The sequence below is a fragment of the Xyrauchen texanus genome, chromosome 28 (assembly GCF_025860055.1).
Source record: "Xyrauchen texanus isolate HMW12.3.18 chromosome 28, RBS_HiC_50CHRs, whole genome shotgun sequence".
In the NCBI taxonomy this organism is placed as follows: Eukaryota; Metazoa; Chordata; class Actinopteri; order Cypriniformes; family Catostomidae; genus Xyrauchen; species Xyrauchen texanus.
In genome coordinates this window covers 35,419,228-35,443,245 of record NC_068303.1, presented here as the reverse complement: position 1 = coordinate 35,443,245, position 24,018 = coordinate 35,419,228, and the positions used below count along the sequence as shown (strand labels likewise).

At 38.8% G+C, this 24,018-nt stretch overlaps 1 protein-coding gene across 2 annotated transcripts in view; it reads left to right on the top strand.

The window, feature by feature from the left end:
* LOC127622054 (neurexin-3b-like) overlaps positions 1–24,018 on the top strand; it is a 349,280-nt gene that overhangs the window by 278,706 nt on the left and 46,556 nt on the right. For both annotated transcript variants that reach the window (XM_052095964.1, XM_052095965.1), the window contains one exon: positions 15,356–15,666. In XM_052095964.1, the coding sequence (XP_051951924.1) occupies positions 15,356–15,666 (311 nt within the window). The remainder of the gene's footprint in view (positions 1–15,355; positions 15,667–24,018) is intronic.

The window sequence follows — 24,018 nt, the reverse complement described above, 5'->3', positions numbered from 1 at the left end:
CACGAGCAGGAGTGCTGCTGTGCCATATATCAACACAGCTGTGATTTGGTAATCTAGTGGTGTTTGTTTATTAACTAATACATGTTTTTTTTTTAATGAACCATTTCAATCCAAATGAATGAATCGTTCTCATTCACTCCCATTGTTTCTGTGAACAATTGTGTTTTTAAATTAATCAGTTGAGTCAAAGATTGAATGAATGTCTTGTAACATAAAAGATACCATCTACTGGTGTAAATATGCAATCTCCAGAAATTATTGCTGAACTACTCAGGGAAAGAAATCAAAATTAATTAAAATCCCCACCACTATCTGTAAATACACTAAAACGAATGTAAAAAAAGAGTAGTGGTGTGATACAGTTAGTAAAGTGTCCCAGTGGTGTTGGATTGTATGTCAGCAATCTTGAAATCCAGCTTGTCCAATCAGAATCAAGGGCCAAAACGAAGTGTTGTATAAGTAAGGAATAAATGATGACGGACCATTGAATTGTTTAAAAATAATGCACACTCCGCTGTGCGTCGTGACCGCATTACCACCTCGGGTGTGGATTATTTTTAAACAATTCAACGGGCCGGAGTCAATTATTCAAATTAGTCAAATTATTCCACAGTTACCACACCATAAAACATCGTTCAGGGTTTTCTAAAAAAAAAAAAATCTAGGTTTCGTCCCTAAAATGCTCTTGTGAGTGGAACTACTTTCTTCCGCCACATATTCAGTGTCTTGCTTTAATACAGCCGGAGCCTTCGTTGCTAATTCGGAAATGTCACGTTAGAACTAGCAACAGATGCTTGCGCTGCTTTCCTCGAGGACTCACTGGAATAACAATTTAGTGCGTTTCTGCGTGTGTGTGAGAGTTTGTATTTGAGGGATCGAAAGAGAGAAACTCTGAAAATGAGAGAGATCGCTTCTGGGATTACCTTTATTAATGGTTTTAAAAGGCCAATGAATTTGACTCCAAGCAGAGAGAAGGGTTTCATTAAAGCTTTGCCTCGAATGGCATTTAGTCTCTTGCAGGGGTCCTTGACTCCCTCCAGCCATTATTCAATTGCACATTTTCTAATTATTTATCTCTGTCTCTCTTTGCAATCACATGCACATGCATTCAAACACAGGTAATATGCAGGACATTCAATGGTTGTAATTTGACAATTATTGATTTCAGTTCCTCAGTTAAAGGCTACACCATCTCTTGAGTAATTACAGGCTAGAATTTAGACTCATCGGCTAATAGCACTTGAAATGCTCCACGTCAGTGATTCTCTACATTCCTGCCTTGTTCGATAAAGCTGTAATGCCATGGCAAGGTATGATAATTTTCAGGGTAGCCATGATTCCTTCGCTTAGTCAATGCAAACTAAAAATACTAGAAATATCTTATGCATGGGTAAAAACAGAAGTATTTATTGGTCATAAAATTGATTTCAAGCTAACTGTTTTAAAGGGATTGTTCACCCAAAAATGTTGTTCCATTTTGTTCCAAACCTATACTACTTTCTTTCGTCCATGGAACACAAAAGAAGATGTTAGAACAGAATATAAGCCTCAGTCACAAATCACTTTCATTGTATGGATAAGAAATGCCATTAAAGTTAACGTGCGCAAGTTACAACTTGGCACGATTGCACCTTATGGCACTTAAACACTATTAACTTATAACTTTAACTAAGCAGTTGCAAGTTACACACTACTGAATATTTGTGCATTGCACCACTGACATGTAACCCCACATATAACAAAATATTTCAGGAAGCCTCCATTAAGGAATAATGGCTGGAATAAAATAGCAGACTGATTGGATTACATCAATGGCTATATTTACGTGCATCCATATAACGGGATTAAGACAGTTCTGAGATTAAGTTGGAACTCTTGTAAACATTATACTGTGATCGTTAATGTGATTATGTTCATAATTAGGCAAATTCCATGATTCTTTGCATATAATCAAAGGAATATCAAGTAGCATGCGAATTGGATTGAAGAAGCTGTCTATGTAAACAACTTAATCTATGTAATTCCTTACTCTGATTATTGCCAATATTCAAACTATTAGTTAACATTTAAACATATGTTTTATGTGACAGACATAATCATTTAGACATAAATATTTCTACAATAATTTCATATTGAAGAACACTTAAGGTATATAAAATAAAATGTAAGGCAATTTGAAAAACCTACCACAGCTGATTTCTCTTTTAGTGGATGACCTACTCAGCTGTTTTGCTTTATCAATGTTTTTGACATCTATACAAAATGGGCCAACTTTGAGATAATTGGGTTATGCAAACATGGCTAACAGAGCCATGAGAGGGAGAATCAAAGCTGTATTCATGCATGTATGCATACTGAATCATCACATTATTTGTATTTTTTTATGTAACATTCACACAGTACATTCTGCACATCCTGTATATTTTTGTAACTGCTGGTTTCTAAAAAAAAAAAGCATCATACAGTATGTTGCCAGATTTGAGTGGTTTAAAGGTCATTTTGTTATGAATAGCAAACTGTGTCAGATGGGTGAGAATATTTGCTGTCATGGTAGAATGCCTGCACTGATTTTGTGACATGGATGAAGTGTTTTGGTGGTGTTAGTACATTTAAGATGGATAGATTAACTGATGTGTCAAGCTGCATGTGTGAAGTGTTTGCAAAAAGGGTACTTAGTATTGACAAAAGCGCATAACCTATTGTAAAACAAATAATAATAATAATAATTCCAATTTGTGTATTATTATTTATTTATTTTTGTATGAATTCCAGTGTAATATAACACAAAGAATAATTTTTACACACACGTAACATTACATGAAAAAATGAAAAAGAAAAAGGTTTTCGAGATTGACGCTTCTAAATAAATCCTCACAATGCATCATCGCATGCTGTGAAAATTGTCCAGCGCTTACAACAGGGGTTTTCAAACTGGGATCCAGGGACCACCAGATGGCCTCAAGGGGATGCAAGGGAGTACGCTGAAAATTTCAAGCGAAAAAGAAATAGTAAAATAGTTTTCTATTATTATTACATTACATCTTTCTTTCTGTTTTTAAAGCTGAAGAACATAACTTTTTCAGTGTTAAAATACTTTTCTTCTATCCCAGATTAATATGCAGAGACAACTATAAATAAGCCATTCATAGGTTAATTTTCTCGAAAACTGTAAACACTCTCCGTGCGCTGCTAAAAAAAATTCTTGTGTTTGTTTTGATGGACCATGCTAAAACCTGCCCCAACAACTTTATTCAGCCAACGGTGTGAGTTGTGACGATCTGACTGTTTGAACAACTGCGAGCGAGGGGCGTATTCAGAAATGTAAAAAAATAATTAAAAACATTGTTTATTTTTGCAATTCTGTTTGGTGGCGCTAGTGTCGCAGAAATGACATACATCAGCTTTAAGGACTAGAAATACATTTCAATTGAATTGCAAATGTCCCTTTGTAGGTTTATATATGTAACATTACTCTAAAAAGTAATATGTAATATTACACGTAATATATTAATAATTTCTTTTGACTTAATATTTTGACGGTTAATATTTCTTACACCGCATAAATGGGTCTTTATACATGCAAATATACAGTATAACTGCCTTTATATTTTAGGAAGGGTGTCCCTTAAAGGGGTCATCATATTTGGGGGTCCTTGTTGTACAAAGTTTGAAAACCCTTGGCTTACAGCAACTTTAAGAACAACTATTTAGAGAAACCAAATAGTTAGTTAGTTAGTTAAATGCTTAATGTTTTAAAAGTATAACCACAAGACGTAAACATTATACATTCCTTTAATGTCCCATTCCCAACATCCCAAAAATCTACAACTCTACCCAATTCATTAATGCTGAACTGTTTTAGGGCCCTGGGTAGCTCAGAGTATTGACACTGACTGCCACCCCTGGAGTCACAAGTTCGAATCCAGGATATGCTGAGTGACTCCAGCCAAGTCTCCTAAGCAACCAAATTGTCCCGGTTGCTGGGAAGGGTAGAGTTACATGGGTAACATCCTCGTGGTCGCGATTAGTGATTCTCGCTCTCAATGGGGCGTGTGGTAAGTTGTGCGTGGATCACGGAGAAAAGTATGAGTCTTCACATGCTGCGAGTCTCCAAGTGTCATTCACAATGAGCCATGTGAAAGATGCGCAGATTGATGGTCTCAGAAGCGGAAGAAACTAAGACTTGTCCTCCGCCACCCAGATCGAGGAGCACAAGGACCTACTAAGTAGTGAGAATTGGGCATTCCAAATTGGGGAGAAAATGGGAGAACATTTAAAAAATAAATGCTAAACTGTTTTAAGGTATAGGACTACACTAAATCTGGACAACAGCCAAACAAGAGTTTTAAGATGAAATAGAGCTCAGTATTGTGAGTGGTCAGTAATTCACACTGCAGAGTACATTTAGTCATTTCACCTTCTTGAAGTTTTTATTTATTTGAATGAGATTCACATTTTCTGTCTATGAGGGCAAAAAAATGGCATTCTCTAGTTGCTTGGTCACTGAGTTCAAAGCACGGCTTAAGTTGATGGATTCTGTGTCTCTTCTTTAACGTGTGGGTGTTTATTGTAAAGAAAGACAGCCAGAAAAGCTAATGGAAGGGCACCAATAGGGTCAAACCCATCCTGTAGGGTAACTCCATTATCTTTCCTTCATCTATTGGTAAATCCTTGGTGGTGGACTCAATAGCTAATTCTACAATTGATGAGGCTACACTTTGTGTGTAAAGAAAGCTAAAAGATGCTGCAAGCTTCACCAAGGCAAACACAACTTCATGGCGATGAAGCGTGTTTTCTTCCACAGATACATCATTATCTGATTTATTAGCTGGTACTGGTGTAGATAAGTGATCTCACTTGTTGATATAGTGAGGTTCAAAATATGGGTTGAGTAGCTTTAGCAGATAACATGTAAAGAATAGCATAACACATCAGTTGTCATGTTTATCAGCATGTTAGCAGGAAGCTGTTGGTCTATGCATGTAGAGCTAGGTGGTATGACAGTATATGCCAAGTGATGTTAGATTGATATTCTGTGGTAGATATTTATATGCGGCTATAAATGGGCAAGATTGCTGTCCGTTATTTAGAATAGAATAGAATCCTTTATTTTGGTCACACATTATACACACCATTTTTTGCATATATACAGTGAAATGTATTAGTTTTCACATATCCCAGCTAAGCTGGGGTCAGAGTGCAGGGTCAGCCATGATACGTTGCCCCTGGAGCAGATAGGGTTAAGGGCCTTGCTCAAGGGCCCAACAGTGGCATCTTGGTGGTGCTGGGGCTTGAACCCCCAACCTTCTGGTCAGTAACCCTGAGTCTCAACCACTGAGTACTATGTATATAATGCACTATGAACTAACATCACTTACAATAAACTATTGTATTTTTATTAACAAACATTAACATAGATTAATAAATGCTGTTGAAAAAATACATTGTTAATTGTTAGTTCATGATACCTAATGCATTAAATAATGTTAACGAATGGAACCTTATTGTAAAGTGTTACACATGCAGCAAATTGTGCTTATTTCACTCAGATCAGGCAATGAGAAAGACTTCCTTTACTCCCTCAATGGAGACCAAGGTACGTCCTAAGAACAGATGCAGAGGTTGCAGGTTTGTAGTTTTGGAGAATTCATGGAGATTGCAATTATGTTTTAGTTATGGATCAGCTTTGTCTCTGATGTTTCTTCTAAAAGTCCATAGGAGAAATTAAAATAGGCGCTAGACAGTTGTTAAATTAAAGACCTCTAGTATCAGGACATGCATTATGCAAAAATTTGTCCAGCGAGACCCTCATAGCCAATTTTAAATTGTGGTCCACTAAGGATAGACACTTCTCGTTGTGAAACTGGCTCTTTCCATGTTTCTGCAGAGCCATGATGAATTGGCAACAGAACTCATTGGCACACTGTTTGTATGCATTAGCATCTGTTGACGGTCCCCTGCTGCAAATCTGTGGCACTGAAAGAGGACGCACTGACACTACGCCAGCGTTTGTCTTGACTAAAGCGCCGCCATCTGAGGGGAGCGATTCAGATATTGTTCTAGTGGGAATCCTGCCCAAATGTGCTGACGGATGGCAGGAAACAGACATTGTTGGCTTGTTTGACATCTCATACAGATTAGAGCTCTTCTGCTGCTCTGAGATCATATAGAAGAGGAAATATGACACTCTAGTGTTGAGCTACACAGTGCTGGACAAAATTCTGAATTTATTTATTGGATCTCTTTCAAATCACTTAGAATTGGAATTGGAATAGCAAGAAGTGGATTTTTTTAAGAAAATCATACAGTCATAAAACAGAGAACTTTAAGTTGACATTTATTTGATGGATATATAAAACAGAAAGGTTATGTTTCTCTTTGGCGTAGCCCCGTCTGGCGGTCTGAAGAAGTTTTTCTCAGAACCGGAGATAGGAGGCAGGGGCGAGGAGCCTACCCCTGTGCAGGACAGGACTCAACTGGTGGTGGTGGGGTGGTGGAGGTTGCCGTGTTAGCACACTGAAACAGCAATGTGATAGATTGTAAGCAGACTTATAAAGCAATGGCTTACATGTGATTGGCTAGTTATATAGTTACATAGCTAATGGTACGACGATGTACAGCTGCTAGTTTTCCCACTAGAACTACGCTGCGCTTACATTTCCATGACTTTGTTCTCATCTGAACACGCTTTTTTTATTATTATTATTTATAATTTTCATTAAAAAAAACTGGTTTTATTTCACTTTGTTACACCTTTGGTGTTCCCGGTCTAAAATGACTGGCCATTGGAAATTAATGGATTAGACTACAAAATAAAGAAATACTGTATTTATTGTTCAAGAGCATTCCAACCCTTTAGATGAGCACATATTTGGATGTTTGCACACAGAGAGTCGTCAGACATGTGTACGTGCACAAACATACACACACACACTCACACACCAATAACCTTTTGTGCATTGTTTTTCCATGTTCACTTTTTGAGGAATATTTCAAGATCTTATCATATTATGTTGTGTTTGGGCTTGTGGGCTTGCTTTGGTAACCTCTAATGTTAAAAGCGCTATCTACTAAAGTAAAACCTCCAGACGTGTCTCAGAAATGCAACATTTGGAAAATAATGTCTTAATGCAAAACATCCTAATGGTTCTGAAAATAAGCTTCATTTTTTTAAGCTATATTTTATTTGATTATTATTATTTTTTTTTATGTTAAATGTGACCAGGTCATTTTCTTCGCCCATAATGGTTACTATTTTAGATTTTTATCTAACATTGCTATAAGCTTATAAGTTCTATAAAAAAGCTCTATAAATACCATCATAAAACATATTCACATTAACATGAGAGTGAGAGAGAGCATGTGTTGGCAGAGTGCCTGGTCTCTGAAATGAGTGGCCAATCCCTCAAACTCTCCTAGGTCTCTGCAGCATGCAGGCCTCCGATCAGGAAAGCCACCCCAGCCTTACGCTTGCATGCGCCGCCTGTCTCGATCAAAGGCGTCGGCAGCCCTGCAAGCTACATATTACCCCCCGCCTGTTAGTCGCCCACATCCCCCCTGAGCAGCCAGCACTAACCTACATGCTTTGAAGCCCCTTTTTTGCTTTTTTAAAAAGGAAAGCGAAGAAAAGTAGGGCCTTTAATCACCACCGGCCATATCCATTACACATCCCTGTCACTGTGGAAGCTTTGTGTTGCTGAATGGCACTTTCTATACACCATTCTGTACACTTTCTGAAGTTCTGAGAAAGTATGCAGTGAGTCAGCGCACGGCAGCTTATTTAGCTTAGTGAGAAGTGTTGAGTAACTTTGCTTTTTTGAAGTGCTTTTTACATTATTTGCTCTTAGCTGAAGGGAATTTTTTTCTCACGTTACAATATCTCCAGAGATCTGAGTTGTTTTTTTTTTTTGTTATTTTTTGGTGCTTTGGTGACTGCTTGGTGTGTGTGAGAACCTATAATGTCCCTATACTATGACATTAACCCTTTAAGCTCGGATGAAACAATAATAAAATCTAAATATTAATAACTAAAATCTTGGGGATCTGGGTACCTCAGCGAGTATTGACGCTGACTACCTGGAGTCATGAGATTGCAGGGTGTGCTGAGTAGCTCCAGCCAGGTCTCCTAAGCAACCAAATTGACCCGGTTGCTAGGATGGTCCCATAGGATAACCTCCTCATGGTCACGATTAGTTGTTCTCGCTCTCAATGGAGCGTGTGGTAAGTTGTGCGTGTATCGCGGAGAGTAGCATGAGCCTCCACATGCTGTGAGTCTCCGCGGTGTCATGCACAATGAGCCACATGTTAAGATGTGTGGATTGACTGTCTCAGAAGTGGAGGCAACTGCGACTTGTCCTCCACCACTCAGATTGAGGCAAGTAACCGCGCCATCATGAGAAATGTTTTAAGTAGTGAGAATTAGGCATTCCAAATTGGATGAAATAAAATATTAAAATAAATAAATACACTCTTGACCAATGCAAAACAGGTATCATTTGAAAGCTTAGAAGCTACTTTCCAATGCATACAGACATTATGACCATTCGTTGAAATATGCGGACAAATCAGAAGTGTTCCATTTTGATAATTTAATTTATTTTAATCACAGACAAACATATAGCATGTAATAGCTAAGAATATGTCTTTGACTTTTATGTTGGTATTGCTTACATTCCGCATTTTCACTTATAACTAAAATAATACTGATAATATTACTTCAAGGAGGCAATTATCTTTTAAACAAGCCCACTCTCAAGGTAATCGGATGCATAGATCATTAGATAATCCACACAAAGTACAATGTTACAATTGGCCACCAGGAGATGGCGCCAAGAACATGACACATGACTCGATGCAGACTGATTGAGTCAAAAGGCACTCATTCTGTGAAATCATGTCTGTGTGCTGTGCATACCTTTTTTCATTGTTGTGTTTATATGTGTAATTAGTTCTTATGTACAATTATTATGTTTTATGTGTTTGGAAAGGCTTCTGGACACTTGGGGACGTTTTTGTACTGGATAAATTATTTTCGTAATGCTATGACTTCTGATTGCTTTGTTGAATCAACACAAAATATTTTTTAGATACAATTTACATGATTGGGAACAAAGCAAAAGCAGTTTCACCGATGTCACATTTTTGGCTCAATTTGTTTTGTGATTTTACAGCAGTTTCTTAGGCTGAGAATCTCAGAATGTATCATAATCTATATCATTAATACATTTGAAAAGCTTTCTTTACAATGATACCAAACACTTGACCCTACTTTTTTTTTCTTTCTTTTTTTTTGTCGTGTTATAAGCCTTTCATTTTGTGCATGCCACTGAAACAGAGCTTGAAGGGTTAAGGGTAGGCTATAATGACCAAAAATATTAATTCTGTCATCATTGACTTTTGTTCCATGTTGTATGATTTTCTTTCTTCCATGGGACACAAAGGGGACATTTTGAAGAATTTTCACACAGCTCTTTTCTATACAATAAAAGTGAATGGACAGATTTTGTCGAGCTTCAAAACTGAAACTTCAATTTGCTCTGGTTTTATTGTCAATGATGTCAGTATATTTTTGTGCATCTTCTTACCAATTGTGATGCAACATATTTAAATGTTTTGATTTTAATACAAACACAAATTAGATTTGAAATATATTGAGAAGGGCAAGATATGTTTCCTTTTCTTTTCCACCAAACTAATAAAGTTGTAGGAATTTGTGATAATTGAGCATGAGTAAATTTTGACAGAATTTTCACTTTTGTCTAAACTGTTGATTTAAAAATATTTCCTGTTACATTAAAACCCATGAAATCAAAATGAAAGTTTTGTGGCTTTTAGTTTGAGATTTTAAGCCATCTATATGTTAATGTACCCCTAAACATGGCCAAATTCTCTTTTAGCAAGTGTTTTCGCATTTAAAATGTACATTCCCTCTCTTCCATGAATACGAACTGAAAATATTGATGACTCACACTGCACTCGCCCATTTTGTCCAATCAAACAATAGCAAGTGGCAAATCATGTTTATACCTGTGACACTCTAAAAGCTATTGACTCTTTTTTTTAAAAAAAGCTAACTTCTTGATATGTGCTGCCCCAACTTCAAAATAATTTTTCAAAAGAAAAATTGTCAACACAGAAGAGAGAACTGCACACGCCAAGCAAATTCACATGACTTTAAGATGTCAAAGTCATAAAACGGTGGTCTTATTTTTTTAAATAATGAGAATCAGAATGATCTTCTTTGCCAAGTGTTCTCATGTACACAAGGATTTGTTTTGGTGATAGGAGAAACAAGTCCACACAACATTACATTGAGACACAGAATACAAAACAAGGTAAGAGTATAAATAGATGTACAAAAAATAGGACATATAACAGAATGGCATATGTACATGTGCAAGTGGTAATGTATGTGCAAGGTAGGGGTATGTACAGTTATTGAATTAAATATGTGAATTTACATATGTACATGAGATATGTATTTACATTATTGCACTATGTGAGGTCCTAGGGCAGTTTAATTGTTCATGAGGAAAATGGCCTGAGGGTAAAAACTGTTCTTGTGCCTGGATGTCCTGGCGCTCAGTGCTCTGTAGTGCCGGCCAGAGGGCAACAGTTCAAAGAGGGAGTGGGCAGGGTGTGTCAGCAGCTCCTGTGGCAGGTTGAAATTTAAAGTAAATCCATTTAAAGTATTAAAGTAATGGAGGGGAGTATGGGGGGTTTCTCCTAAAGTCCACTATCATCTCCACTGTTTTGAGTGTGTTCAGCTCAAGGTTGTTGAGACCACACCAGACAGCCAGCTGATCAACCTCCCATCTGTATGCAGACTCATCACCATTGCTGATGAGGCAGATGACCGTGATGTCATCTACAAACTTCAGGAGCATGACAGTGGGGTGTTTTGCAGTGCAGTCATTCATGTGCAGGGAGAAGAGCTGTGGATAAAAAATGCATCCCTGAGGAGCACCAGTGCTAATAGTGAGGGTCCCAGATGTGAGTTTCCCCAGTCTCACTAGCTGTCAGAAAGCTGGTTATCCATAGACAGATTGGGGTGGGCACAGAGAGCTGGGTCAGTTTGGTTGAGGGAAGATCAGGCATGATGGTATTGAAGGCTGAACTCAAGTCCACAAATAAGATCCTTGCATAAGTCCCATGTCTGTCGAGGTGTTGCAGGAAATAATGCAGTCCCAAACTGACAGCATCATCCCCAGACCTTTTTGCTCAGTAAGCAAACTGGAGGGCGTCCAGCAGGGGTCCAGTGATTTCCTTCAGGTAGGCCAAAACCAGTCTCTCAAATTACTTAATTACTACAGATGTGAGAGTGAAAATCAGTTGTCATTAAGTCCTGTGATTTTAGTTTTTTGGGGACCAGAATGATGGTGTAACATTTCAAGAGGCAGGGAATTTCACACTGCTCCAGTGATCTATTGAAGATATGCATGACGTTTGGGGCCAGTTGGTCAGCGCAGACTTTCAAACAGGCATGTGAAACACCATCTGGGCCTGAAGCTTTCCTAGTCTTTCGTTTCCGAAAGACCCGGCACACTTCCCCCTCTCAGATCATAAGTGCAGATTGAGTAGGAGGAGGGGGGTTCCAGGGAGTGTGTGTGTGTGTGAGTGTGTGTGTGTGTGTGTGTGTGTGTGTGTGTGTGTGTGTGTGTGTGTGTGTGTGTGTGTGTGTGTGTGTGTGTGTGTGTGTGTGTGTGAAGTGAATATCAGGGTGGGAGATGGGTGTGAGACTGGGCTTTTCAAACCTGCAGTAAAACACATTAACTTCAGCCATTAGTTGACTCTCTACAGAGTAAGTGGGAGGTGTCTTGTACTTGGTGATGCTTTTTAGGCCTTTCCACAAAGATGCAGGATCGTTGACTGAAAAAGTTTTTTCAGCTTTTTAGAGTAGCTTGTTTTAGCCATTCTGATTTCCTTAGTAAGTGAGTACCTGGCCTGTTTGTACACTGTTTTATCCCCACTTTGGTAAGCAGCCTCTTTGGCATGACGAAGCTCTCTGAATTTTCCTGTAAACCATGGTTTATCATTATTGAATGATAAAAATGTACTAGTAGGGATGCACATATCCTCACAGAAAATTATATATGATTTCACTGTATCTGTGAGCTCATCCATGTCTGTGGCTGCAGCCTCAAAAACATTCCAATCAGGGCAGTAAAAGCAGGCTTGTAGTTCCAACCAGCTTCATTGGTCCATCTCTTTACAGTCGTTCCTACGGGCTTAGCTCATTTTAGTTTCTGCTTGTGGGTCAGGAGAAGATGAACCAGACAGTGATCAGAGAGTCCTAAAGCTGCACGTTGCACCCTTTACAGTGGTGTAGCGGTGGTCCAATATATTTATTTCTCTGGTGTGAAGTGTTGTTTGTATTTTGGCAGTTCACAGGTGAGGTTAGCTTTATTAAAATCTCCCAGAATAATGATAAGAGAGTCTGGGAGTTTACAACTTTCGTTGATGTAAAAAGCATGTTCCACTGCCTCTCGTTTTCCCTGATAACTCTGCAATGCGATCCGCTCTGAACATCTGAAAGCCTGGCAGATGTAACTCGCTGTCCGGGATGGCTTCACTCAGCCAGGTTTCCGTGAAACACAGAGCAGCGGAGTTAAAAAAGTCCTTATTTGTTTGGGGGAGCAGATATTCGGCAGATTAATATTTGGCAGCAAAGTCCTAAAGCCGCATTGATGAAGCTTCACAAGCATGCCAGCTCACTTCCCTCGTGTGCGTCTTTAGGATCACTTGTAGAGCACCGCTGCACCTCCAACTAAGATGTCTAATAAAACATCCAAATAATCAAACACTTGCAAAAAATTATCAGGTATGCTCTGCCAAATATTCAGCAGTTCATCCCTGGTGAAAGTGATTGGAAAAGAGTGCCAAAAACATGACAAACAAACAAAATTATCAAAAATTCTAGAGAGCGCCACACCGAAGCAGCCATATGCAGCGCCATATTTTTCAATTGAACTGTTAAATTTTTTTTAATGTTTTAAAAGAAAGAAATTTGTACGAATTTGTAAGAAATTTGAACTGTTAAAGATTGATTATTTTCAAAATAAAGAGAGCCATTTTATAACGGACTTTTATACAACAAAGTGCTTGAAGGATCTCTTTGAAAACATTTTTTTTGATGAACTAGTATGCAGCACATGTTTAAAGCAGCTGGACATGTCATAATCACACCCAAGATGGCAGATGCTACATTGCCTCTAACAACCCTCCAGTCAGAGAAAAAGATGTAACAGAGTCCAAATGGTGGAATATTCCAGCAGCCCAGTGCCTCAGAGGAACGAGGGCTTCCAGGGGCCCAGCAGCAGCAGGGCCGCACACCAGGCTGGTAATGATCTCATCTGTATGCAATGCCTTGCTCAAATCTGTGTCATCACAAGCCTTATTTCCCAGCAGGTTAAGAACTTCTACACATTATCTCTTTTCTTCATTTACTCCCTTTCTTTCGTTACCTTACAAACAGTTCATAAAGTGTTCCTTGGCCGCTTGAAATGTAAAAGCATGTGATATCCAGTGGGAATAGAGTTATACCTCATTTTAAAGATTGGTGAGTGGGAGATCGGCTCTGAGAGACTTCTGTTGTAAATGAATTGTTAGCATGGGTTTCACTTCTACAGTTGTCTGTATATTGTCATGAAGTCTGAATATGATGTGTGATTCTTGTAATGATAATTACTGTATTTGTGATAAACTGTTTATTGAGTTGGTAACTGTTTGATAAAAATGCTTTAGAATCTTTCAACTGAGGTTAACCTTAGAATGAAACCTAAACTGACTATGATAACAAGATCTAAATCATCTTAAACACGACTAAACCTTCTTAAACAGTGTATAAATGTGAAATTTGCTAAGATGTCTTTTAAACTTTAAAGGCAACAGCGACATTGAGCGTTATCAAATGGCTAATAAGAAAATCCCGTTCAAATATACCCGGCCGGTCGAAGATTGGCTACATGAGAAAGGTAACCCTCACAAGACCCTCAGTGTTTGTTTTTATTAATTTTTTTCTCGTTGATTTTAGTTTGCGTTCATATTCTCCTTGTCATGCCGTTTCGTTATATTTTTTTGTCCAACCAAGTATGATCAGTCTATGCCTTAGCCCTTTGCCACTAATTAACCTAAAATGTTTCATAATTTACTTCCCCCACCCCTCCATTACGTAAAATTTTCGTTGAGTATTATTTTTTTAATGTGGATTGTGATCCTCTTTTGTTATTTCCATTCAATCAATGACCAGTTAAAGGGACTGGTAACTGAGAATAACAGTGCACAAGCACATAGCTACTCTAATTTAACTTAGATTCTAAAACTAATCTCAATGCCAGTCAGGCTGTTTATTTAGACTCATACAATTGGAATGATCTTCTGTAGCGTTAACTCTTAATGGTCCAAAATCCCAAAGACAACGAATTGGTGCCCAAGTATTTGAAACGCCACTTTGCTGACATTTTGAAACCGTTGATGTAACAATCTGATGCCTCTTTATAGTTTCATTAAAGAACATGATGAAAGGGGCGGGGTGTACCGTTTATCAAATGTAACATTAAAGTCCTTTGAATGATAACGATAGGATTATTAAATGCGTTTAAAGGTCATTGCCTAAACTGCATAAGATGATTATAAAGTCCCTTTAACACTGTCTAAAGCCACTTTGAAATTCCATTAGTGGTTCTACATGCATGACTCAACACGATATTCCTTTGATATGTATGAGATGAGCTTTCTGCCATTCCCTCTGTAAAATAGAATTGTAAATGTGTAATTGCTATATTCGGCCTACAGTGATGTCAATTCTCACCATTTCTATTTCTAAGTATTTGACTCATATGAAAAGCCATTTGGAATTTTCCCCAAAACATTTGCATGAGAAAGCATCTAACGATGAAAATGGTACAAATGAAACTGCAGTAAAGGAATCATACTCTTCGTTTTTAATGCTGTGCTTGGATTAAAAGGTGAAGTGTGTAATTTTTTCGATGTTAAAATACTTGGACCTGTCCTAGTTTAACATGCAGAAACAACTCTTTAAGTAAACCATTTGTATCTTAATTCCCCTGAAACTGCCCAACACAGCAAGATTGACTCAACCAATGACCTTAGATTGAATATCTGTTTCCAACCAATAGCAGACAGGGCAGTGTTCGGGAAACCGGTTTAAAAACCATCTTTATGAGATTACATTATTAGCTGAAGAGATTACACACTTCAGCTTTAAAAACCACAAACATTAAAGATACAGTTAATTAATTTACTAAATAAAACATACATTAAGAGAACTGACAATAAGATAGATATGTATATTAATCATTCTGACTGCATCTTCCTTCACTGGTCTTCTTCTCAGGTCGTCAGCTGACCATTTTTAACACCCAAGCCACCATCTCAATAGGTGGTAACGACCGCAAGCGCCCATATCAAGGCCAGCTCTCTGGCCTCTATTACAATGGCTTGAAGGTTCTCAACATGGCAGCTGAAGGTCATGCCAACATCAAGATAAATGGCAGTGTGAGACTGGTGGGTGATGTGCCCACCAGTAGAAGCCCATCCCGCACTACCACCTCCATGCCCCCGGAGATGTCCACTACCTTCATCGAGACCACCACCACCCTGTCAACCACCACCACTCGAAAGCAGCGCTCACCACCCCCCATTCAGGTAGGGTCCTTGGATTACCTCCATTTAGTCTCTACTGTGGGGTCCAGAAGTCTGAGACTGCATTGAAAATCTATCTGCAATATTATAAGGTAATTAATCGTGATGTTGACCTCATAAACTCCTTTGAAAAAAATCTGTTCAAATAATGTTGGATAACTTAATCATCAGGTTTTTCACAAAATTGTGAGGTTTATGTTGTGTGCATGCTGTCATTAAAGCAGAAGGGAGACATAGCAAATACTAAAATTAGGTAATGTGTTTTATGTTAATATACTTTCTCCTATCGATTAATGATAGGCTTCTGCGCACAGGACGTGTGACGCAAATTTGTTCATCAGCCACAACGGCTTGAGGCTGTCTAAACTGGACACATCGAAAAAACAATCTAAACCATTTATTTCTCTTTTTGGCAGGAGTAGCATCAGCGCATGCACTGCAAAATGACAACTTAAAAACTGCAAATTTACTGTCTACTTACATACAGTGTAGACACCATCATTGATTTATAATGGGAGTACAATATAATGGGAGTGATTTGCTATTGACGTGTCATGCCACTCTACTCATGTCTGGTGTATACAGGGTGTTAGTGTGCGGAAAACAGCATTCACATCTGACAAACGAACCAAAACTTCAAGTCAAGTGAAATTAACAGGACAATAGGCACAGTGAGAGACAGTGCAGCACCGACCAGTACACAGTAGTGCAAAAAGAAGACAGTTTCTAAAAATGCCAAATGTAAACATAAAATACTATGAGATAATGTTCTATGCACATAGCAGTTATTGAGGTAGCAGCCAGGTATAAAGTGACAATAATTAAAGTGCAACTCAGGACACGTGTGTGTGTGTGTGTGTGTGTGTGTGTGTGTGTGTGTGTGTGTGTGTGTGTGTGTGTGTGTGTGTGTGTGTGTGTGTGTGTGTGTGTGTGTCAGTCCAGTCTCTGAGTATTGAGGAGTCTGATGGCTTGGGGGAAGAAGCTGTTACACAGTCTGGCCGTGAGGGCCCAAATGCTTCAGTACCTCTTGCCAGACGGCAGGAGGGTGTAGATTTGTGTGTGGGGTGTGTGGGGTTTGCGGATGCAGTGTTTTTTGTAAATGTCTTTGATGGAGGAAAGAGAGACCCCGATGATTTCTCAGCTGTCCTCACTATCCTCTGCAGGGCTTTGCGGTCCAAAACGGTGCAAGTCCCAAACCAGGCAGTGATGCAGCTGCTCAGGATGCTCTCAATAGTCCCTCTATAGAATGTAGTGAGGATGGGGGTGGGAGATGTGCCTTCAAAGAAAGTAGAGACACTGCTAGGCTTTCTTGGTAATAGAGCTGGAGTTGAGGGACCAGATGAGGTTCTCCGCCAGGTGAACACCAAGGAATTTGGTGCTCTTGACGATCTCCACAGAGGAGCCATCGATGTTCAGCGGAGAGTGTTCACTATGTGCTCTCCTGAAGACTATACACCAGTCCGTTAGTCGCTGCACCTCCTCTCTGTATGCTGACTCATCGTTCTTGCTGATGAGACCCACCACGGTCGTGTCATCGGCGAACTTGATGTGGTTCGAGCTGTGCATTGCTGCATAGTCGTGAGTCAGCAGAGTGAACAGCAGTGGACTGAGCACACAGCCCTGGGGGGTCCTAGTGCTCAGTGTGGTGGTGGTGGAGATGCTGTTCCCAATCCGGACTGACTGAGGTCTCCCAGTCAGGAAGTCCAGGATCCAGTTGCAGAGGGAGGTGTCCAGGCCCAGCAGGTTCAACTTTCCAATCAGGTGCATCAATTGAACTCTGGTGTGCACCAAAAGAGCCAGTATAAAAGCACCTTTATACAGCATTCCCTAAACCCATGTGAAACAACAGTAAACATTACAGACGTCCGCAGTAATAATTACTTTAAAGACATATGTCCGGAAAATGAATCCCTTCCGAATAGGGCTTAAGTACTGAGTCATAATGCATTCGAACCTTTTGCTCATACAATGCACGTACAATGCACAGTTCTATCCGTATGTGTGTCTATCTGTGTGTGCTATTGAGATGCCTCGTGCCCTCTGTCAATTAACAGAATGCTTTCTTCTACACATTCTGACATGAAGTCAATGAATGTCTTTCGTTCTCAGGGAAAGTAATTATGCTGACCATTTCATTGATGCTAGTGGAGATATTGAAGCAGCAGTCATCATATTAAAGCCATAACTCTCCCTGGGGCATCGCTCGGCGACAGGCCAAGAAGACTTTAAACAGATCAACCACAGCAAAATAATAACCACTCATGTCAGCTCTGACTCTGGCCTGACTTCTTCAGGGTGGCGGCAACCTGGTCATCACTAAAGCCTTCAAACTCAAAGACAGACCATTTCAGGATGAAGACTTGAGATATATATATATATATATATACACACAGTATATGTGTGTGGCTTGTTGAGCACGTTACCGTGGTGATATAGTGCGTGTGGAGGCTTCACACCATCTACACGGTATCCACGCACAACTAACCACCCACCCCACTGAGAGGGAACCACATTATAGAGATCATGAGGAGGTTACCCCATGTGACTCTACCCTCCCTAGCAACTGGGCCAATTTGGTTGCTTAGGAGACCCAGTTGGAGTCACTCAGTATATATATATATATATATATATATACTACCATTATTATTATTTATACATTTTACTTTATGGCCCTTTTGCCATTTTTAGCAATTTAGTTCACTCAACAGCCATATTTGAAATTCCTCCAGGCAGCTATTTTCAGTCATGCAAGTACAATTCCTATAAAATTGAATAGGGAAAAAATTTAATCTCCAAAATAGTTGGTCAAGGTTACTTTCAAATGACATATTTCAAATCAGCAAAGAAATCTGAAAACAATGGTATCATAAATCTTACATAAGTCAAGTCATGTGGTTGCTTAGGAGACCCAGTTGCAGAGGTCCATTGCACAGTTTTGCAACAGTCTAGATACTGTGAAAAATGTTGCTTCATAGTTAATGCTTTCATAGCCCTTCTAACAATTTTAGGTAAAAGGTAAAAAAGATGGGTAGAGTACAGTACATATACAGCACATCTCCCATTTAATTATAAAGATGAAAGGTGTTTTTCACATTGAACTCAAACTTTTAAATAAGCATTTAATCTTTTAGCTGAGATGGGCCACTTTTATTAAAACAAATGGGAGAAATTGGAACGGTCAACAGATGTAGAAAGTTTTTGCCGTAATCTGAGTAATAAATCAGCACAATTTATGATTCCTGTGTTGTCAGATTTGACTGCTGATTTGAAATGGTTACTTTGATCGTAATTTTGACCAAACTTTTTTGAGAAGTAGAAAGTTGCAGCACTTTCATGACTGGAAATACCTTCTCTGGAGCAATCCAAAGATGGCCGCCAATGGAATGACATGCTAGAAAGAATTTGTCGCCACCTATATGTCAGTGGTGGAAATTTCACAGTAGATATATAAAGTTCATTTTGAGTGGAAAAAGCTGATAATTGGAATACATACACATTTTAACTCTTTGAAACAAATACAGAATCATTTATATTCTAACACATTTTAACTCTTTGAAACAAATACAGAATCATTTATATTCTAAAAGATTTTTATTTCAAAATGCATATGTCTGCCTGGCATACAAATAATGAGCAAAAAAAAAAACCTTGACTTTCACTTAAAGGTTGCTCATGCATATCTAGGGATCATTATATTATAGAGACTTGTCGATGGTCTCTGTTAACTTGGGCCTGTAAGCAACCATCTAGCATCCATTTAATAATTCCCTAACATCCACCTAGCAACACAATAGTAACCACCCAAACACCCTGAAATTGCATACATATAAACACGTATCATAATTTAATTTTTTAATTTATTTTTTTAACTATGCACTTGTTTTATATTTTTGCAGAATCCAACTCTGTTTTTACCTCTTAAATGGGTCAAAGATGACCAGAACATAACAGGAGGGCTGGATTGACTCAAAGATAACAAATTGTTTTGGGAGTTTCAAACAAAGACTCCGATTTCTAGGACAAGATATTCTGCCATCTTCTAAATGTTGCATGCAGGTCATATGATAACACTGGAAGTGTTCACTTGCCATCATTTAGCCATTACTTTTTTTTAAGTCTGAGGTGTGAAAGACTAGTGTTGAAGGGGGGGGGTCATGACAATTTATTGGTCTAACCGCACATTCTCTGAATGTGGAGTATCCGCATGGGCCTGGAATTATTTGCTCTAATTAAGGGGTCCACAAGGTGACAACACTTACAGTTGAGCCGTTACTTTAATAAAGAAGCTCTAGAAGATGATGTAATCGCCACAGAACTGGAAAGATACTATATGGGAGTTGAGGGGTATCCCCCAAGTGCAAATGTTGAAAATTCACTCCGCATTATTCTAGTTTTCTGCAGTGTGTTTTACAAAAGATGCCACTATCCATCTATATTGCTGCTCACTTTATTTCTCCGCTATGGCCTACTGTTGTTAAAATAACCGTGTCTGCAACTCTGCGTGCAGCGCCATATGTCTAGCAATGCACGGAATGTGAAAGGGTGTAAACTAAATGTGTTCTGTAATAGAGAATCATATTCGAGAGTACAGCGTTGAAATATACAGTGCTTGCACTGTACACAGCTCTGTTGTTTTGTCGTGCTGAACACTTGAAATGTAGAAACAGTGAGATGGGGCAATGATGTCATGATATCTTGTGGTCCAGATGGAACTAATTGGTGGCCGCTGGTCTAAACTGTTTAATATAAATAGTACAGTCTCTCATAGCAGTCATAGCGCACAGGCGCCACTGCCTGTGTATGTGTGCACAGTCAAATTTAGTATGCGTTGAAAGGCTAGCGTTCAACCAAAACACTGAAATCACACTGTAACAACATCTATAATATATGTAATCAAAAGGCCTTATTTATGAGAGTATTCTTTCTTCAACAAGATCTCTGTTTTGCTTCTGTTATAAGTGCATTTTTTTGTAAGACAAGCTCTCCCAGATAAATTTCTAGGGCCTCAGGCAGTTTGATTCATGCTGTGCCCACAAATTCATTTTCCATAGGTCTCACTTTTACTGCTCTCTTGCGGCCTGTCAACATAGACGAAAAGAACAGTACCTGTAGAAGCTGGCAGATTTCCCTGTCCCCTGAGGAGCCCAGACTGTGAGCAATGTTGGGTTGTTCTGAGCAGTTTGGGGCTCAGCATCTGCTCTTGTACTCAGGGGTGCTGCCAGAAATTCTGGGCCCTATGGAATCCAAAATTTCTGGGCCCCCTACATTTTTTACAGATAAAATTTAACCCAATAAACATGCCCAGTATACTTTAAAAAAGATACTTAGCGCATTGCATAATTAAAATGTCTAAAGAGGAGTACAAAGCCTACAAAAACAAGAAAAAAATATAGAAATAAGTACTTGTTTACATAAAAGGGAGAACATTTATTATCTCAATTGCAATTGCAAGCACAACAGAACATAATGTACACATTTACATGAACAAGCTTTAGCTGGGTCAAACTGCTCAATCAGGAAACATCAGCTAGAACTAACCCATAGTTAAATCAGTCCAGGAATAAAACTAGCTAGGCCAAAAGGGCTCAAAATCAAGACACACCAGGAGTAATGCTAGGCCTAAACCAGTCCAGGACAAAACAAGTACTGAACCAGACATCAACTGTTTGTTATCCAGGTCTAACAAAGTTATGTTCAACATCACTTTATAATGGCCCAGCGGCGTACATTTCTGCTGGCGAAATCATGTATCAAATCATCAAAGTTCAGCTTTCTTGCCAGTTTGCTTTCAATGGATAGTATGGCAAGGTGACAAAGTCTATCCTACAACATAGCAGACTTCAGATCATTTTTTATCAGTTTCAGCTTACTGAATGCTCTCTCGCCACCAGCAATGGTCACAGGCAGTGTGCAAAATATTCGCAAAACTATTACTAACTAATATTACCTGCCCAAAAATACTCTGCAGCAGCATCTTGTAAATGCTGTTGAGCAGATCAATTGGTGACAGACACCCTAGGAAAGTGGCCCTATATACAGAGTTGAGGTGTCTGACTTCATCTTCAAATTCACAAGTCAGATCAGTGTTGTATTTTGAAATCAATAGGAGAACGATGTGCAGACAATAAAGCTGACTCTGCATCTGTATAAGTCAAACACACACACACACACACACACACACACACACACACACACACACACACACACACACACACACACGTAGTGTTTCCATGTTTTATGGGGACTTGCCATAGACATAATGGTTTTTATACTGTACAAACTTTATATTCTATCCCCTAAACCTAACCCTACCCCTAAACCTAACCCTCACAGAAAACTTTCTGCATTTTTACATTTTAAAAAAACATAATTTAGTATGATTTATAAGCTGTTTTCCTCATGGGGACCGACAAAATGTCCCCACAAGGTCAAAAATTTCGGGTTTTACTATCCTTATGGGGACATTTAGTCCCCACAAAGTGATGAATACACGCTCACACACACACACACGTAATATTAACCATATTATTTAGTTTTCTTAATATAAAATATTAAAATATCTATTTTGTAAACTCCTTATAGCCAATGGTTACTACAGACACATGTTTTATTCAATTTTATATTATTTTGTCTGGGGCATTTTATTCACATTAAGAATGTCAAGTTTGACAGCATTGTCACTTCACAGAACACGCGACACACACACGGCAAACTGATTTTGTAATTTTTGAAGGGTGTAGATTAATTTTTGTTTTGTTAAGTTATCATCATGTGGCGAACACAGTAGATAAGACGTGTTTAGAGGCTTCAATCTTCGTGAAGTTTCACGCTCAGGCTCACCTTGTTCGGCTGAGACGGGGACGGGGGACGTGGGGGAAGGAGGAAGTGGGTGTGCAGCAGTCGCTGAATCTGTGTCTACGAGACATGATAACCCCGGAGACAGCAGAGATGTTATTATTGTTGGATGTAAATCATAATTCAGTAATTATTTTACTAAGCTAGCTAGATAAAAGCAGGTCATGTAGCAACAAAAATAAGTAACTGAAAGTTTTGGAATACAGGAATAGGGCAAGCTACCTTTCTTTTTGAAAAACTGTGTAACATACTGTCGACTTCGGCGTTCTCTGTATTCTCTTTCCTTCTTTTCTTTCCGTTTTTGATGCCCTGACTTTTGATGTGACATGCCTGTCTGCACTGCATCATAGCAAGTGCAATAAGCAAGAGACGCTACACTAGAGATCGTAGCTCGGACAGCGCAGGTGGAATGAACCATTGTGAGGGGGAGGGGTGTGACTGAAACAGTAAATACATTATTTGTTTTTTAAATATTAAATCTATGGTCAAAACGGACAAAATACACATTTAGTGCATGAGGGGCCCTAGCACATTTAATGTATGTATAAAAAAGAGAAAGAAATAAGAAAAGAAAAAGGGGGTCTGCTCTTCTGGGCCCTAAATCAGCCTGGGCCCTTAGAATCGTCCTAACCTTCCACCCCTTTACGGCGCCCTTGCTTGTACTAGTGCTATTTAGGCACGGCCCTCTAACTCACCCAAGATGATCACACACGAAATCGGCATTGCTTCTGAAAGTTCATATACCTTGAACTCTATTCAGGCTAATTACTGTCAAGCACCATCCCCCATCAGACATTTTGGCATCAATTCAAGCGTGAAAATATTTTCCTCTCACGCTACTGATCTAAGACATGGATTCTGGCCCATAGAAACTAAGAAGTTGTAGTGTTCACATAATCACGTTTACATTTTCTCTCTAAGATTGCATGTTTACTCTACTGACGGTTAGGTTTAGGGTAGAGGTTCGGGTTAGGATGTATGGCTAATAAAATATCCATTCCCTAAAAATAAAAATTTGGCACCACTCTGTGGACATTTCACCCAGAAACTGAAGCTCACATGGGCCCATATGTTAAACAACACTTCCTGCTGTGGCCACTGAGGGTAGTGATTAAAATCTCAGTAAGCACAGACCAATGTCAGGAGCAAAACTTTTGCTCTACCGAATTTACAATGACTGGGTCGCCAGTCTTGGACACCACCACCCCAGAATTTGAAAGGTGGTGTTATCATTTTGAATCCTTAATTTAATTTGTATTTCTATTTAATTTAATTTGTGCTTTTAAATTTAGCTCAGTTTACGTTAGTTTTCACTCTATGATTGTTTATCATTAGCATCATTACATTATCTAGTGACATATCTATATTTAATTAGGGAAAAAGGTATAGGTTACAAATTTTGTTTTAAAAAGTGGCAGGGACATCCTCTTATTTAAAATTTTTGTTGCATCTGTACATTAGTGGATGTATATGTTGAGCAGGGGCACATCTGTTTGGGTT